Source organism: Chrysochloris asiatica, unplaced genomic scaffold, assembly GCF_000296735.1.
Source record: "Chrysochloris asiatica unplaced genomic scaffold, ChrAsi1.0 scaffold00106, whole genome shotgun sequence".
NCBI classification, from domain to species: domain Eukaryota; kingdom Metazoa; phylum Chordata; class Mammalia; order Afrosoricida; family Chrysochloridae; genus Chrysochloris; species Chrysochloris asiatica.
The window spans coordinates 9,009,361-9,012,104 of NW_006408624.1; the positions used below are offsets into that span (position 1 = coordinate 9,009,361).

At 42.2% G+C, this 2,744-nt stretch overlaps 1 protein-coding gene across 1 annotated transcript in view; it reads right to left on the reverse strand.

The window, feature by feature from the left end:
• Nucleotides 1–2,408: 2,408 nt before the first annotated feature.
• Nucleotides 2,409–2,744, reverse strand: part of PPT1 (palmitoyl-protein thioesterase 1) — a 42,976-nt gene continuing 42,640 nt past the window's right edge. The window contains exon 9 of the mRNA XM_006867584.1: nt 2,409–2,531. Within this exon, the coding sequence (XP_006867646.1) occupies nt 2,409–2,531 (123 nt within the window). The remainder of the gene's footprint in view (nt 2,532–2,744) is intronic.

Below are 2,744 nucleotides of genomic sequence, written 5' to 3' on the forward strand. Positions count from 1 at the left end.
GAGTTCCCTGTCCCTGAGCAGTTCAAGACCCTATGGAATGGGCAGAAGTTAGTCACCACAGTGACAGAAATTGCTGGATAAGCGAAGTGCCACTGGGTTCTTTGCCCTCTCCCTTCACACCATAGGATAAATCTGTATCAAGACGGTTCTTTTCTAGATTCCCTCTACCTTTCTGCTCTTAAACCGCTTCTCTGCTCTGAGAAGCACAGCTACCTGCCTTCACTGAAATATACCTCAGGCTGAGATTTGGGGTGGGATAGCAGGTCAGTTGATTATCTGCAGGAAGGTGCAGCTTTTCCATGTCAGCTCAACACACCACCAGTTCATTCTTAAAAGAACTGCAGACCAGAATTGGTAGGTTTTCGCTTTCAGCTTTTGCAAATTATTCTCCCAAGTCTTGGGGAAAGAATAAAACAGTTCCTAGGAATTAACCAACCAGAATGTTCACATAAACTAACTTTTTTCTAACAGTTCATATGAGGGTAGCAGAAGCTGATGCATTTCCAACTGGTTCTTCTAACCAAACTAATTTTTCATTATTGATAAGTGAGGCAAGACCTGCACTGGACCAAAGGCTGAAGCGTAGCCATCTTGCATTCCAGGCAAAGTTGTTTCCCATAAGCATTCCTTTTATTCTGCATTCCATCCAGGCTCTGCCCAAACCATGCAATAGTGGGTTCTCCTATACCAGCTGCTGTAGCCGTGCACCCTGGGTAATAAAGGAGTCTTACAATCTTTCTCTGGGACATCTGCGTAGCACCTTCCTACAGAGTTGACTTTTTGAAAAAGGGAAAACCATTCCAAGGAATCTAGCATTCCTCCCTCCTCTGTCTTCACTGCCTCCTTTTCCTGTCATGCTCAAAAGCTTAGGGCTTCTGTCCAGGCACCAGAACAGAGAACTAAAACTTCCACTGCAGGCTGGATTTAGGTCTTGACTTACATAAGAATCTTGCACAGCATTGTTAGTGTAAATTTCAGTTTTCCCTCTAGGACACACACACACCAAAAATATGCAACTTTTTTGGTGGGAAGAGCTTGTCCTGTGACTTCTACCCATTTCCTGAGGCCTGTGGAAATAAACCTTTATGTACTTAAAGTTATACAGAAATTAGAATAAAGTTAATACCAAACTTGCTTAGTTATTTACCTGTGATGTTTGCTGAAATGTTGAAAAGAAAAAAAAAATGACAACAAGGATAAGAAACTACTCTGTCTTTATTTTAGACAACCTCATAAAATTAAACACTTCACACATACCTCTTGTCCTTAACATCCTCCTCTTTTAGTTGAAGATTAAGGGTTGAGAGAGGGAACGGAAAAATGAAAGGCAGCTCTAACAAGGTACACCATCAAAGCACAGATCACTGTACCCCAGCTGACATTCTGCAAAACAGTCTCCCAGAAAGTGTGGATAGGTTTGTGGGGAGCCAGGGGTGCTGGAATACTAAGACTTATAGGCATAAATAATGTGGGACATGGTAGATTATGGTCATTTTATTTTTAATGGGGATTCTCAGAGTCCGTAACATTCTAATAAGGGTTGGTCTCCAAGAGGAGAAAGGCTATACAGCGTTCCCCAGCCTTTTTTGAACAATCTTTTTATTTTCACAGAGCATAATAGAGTTCGGAGTGTGCTGGTAAATTATTTTGGGGGATGAAGTTAGAAAACCTCATCTCATCACACTTTCCCTCCATTCTCTATAAAGCCAGCAGCAGTGGCTAGAATCTAGACCACTACAGTCATGTAAAGAAACAAAGAGGTTTAGTCCCAGATGGAATGAGAAAAACAGTGGTCTCATTTATCACTGCCACTCCAGCCCCACCCCCTTGAGCAAGCCAACTGTTACTCCCTCCTTGTATGTCATCACTATCTGAGACCAAAAAATCAAGCACTGCAAAGGCAGATGGGGCAGACAATTTGGTAATCTCTAAGACACCTCAGAAGGCAAAATACTATCCAAGCACTACTTTCCATCCCCCCATAAAACAGCATTTATATAACTCAGGCCTGGGTACTGGCATTTTCTCTTCGTTTGAAATATGACCAGCTATATCTGAATCCCCTAGAAGAGGTGTCTGTCCTTTGGACCCATCTCACTGCTTTGGTTCCGTCTCGTTTGGGTGCTGTTCTGGCACTGAACTGCAGCAGACTCCCCTTCCTAAGATTCAGCTTGACCACATAAAAGGGCTGTAAAACAATCCCCAAGGTTAGTAGCTAATTAAACTTGCATTCAACACCATATGGTGATAGGATGAGGCAAAGGATAAGATTCAGATCTTCGATCTTTCCGAGCAGGGCGTGTTAGACGACAGGAGAGAAGGATTAGTTGCAAGCTGGATCTGAGGTCATGCTTGGGTAGGATGGGAGCCATCTCCCACACCATTTGAAGCTAACAACTGCAAGCGTTTCATTTAAGGAAGGGGATGATGGAGGTATCAAACCATTCTTCAGACAATTGAAGATGGTCCCCTTCTGTAGCCAGGAAAACTAGCTTCCCTGCATTGTCCATTTCCTTTAGTCCCAGGCGGTCCTGCAGAAAGAGCATAATTAATCAAAAGATTTTAAGGAAAAGTGTGAGAGCAAAAGAAGTAGAATGTTAACTCGAGAATTATTTTCTAAATGAATTTTCTTCTCTTAAGTACTAAAATACTTGAGGTGTATTTGTAGAAAATACCAAAAAGGAAAGCTCATTTATTCCCACTAATAATAAATGTGGTAGCGTAGTGGTTACGAATCGGGCCGC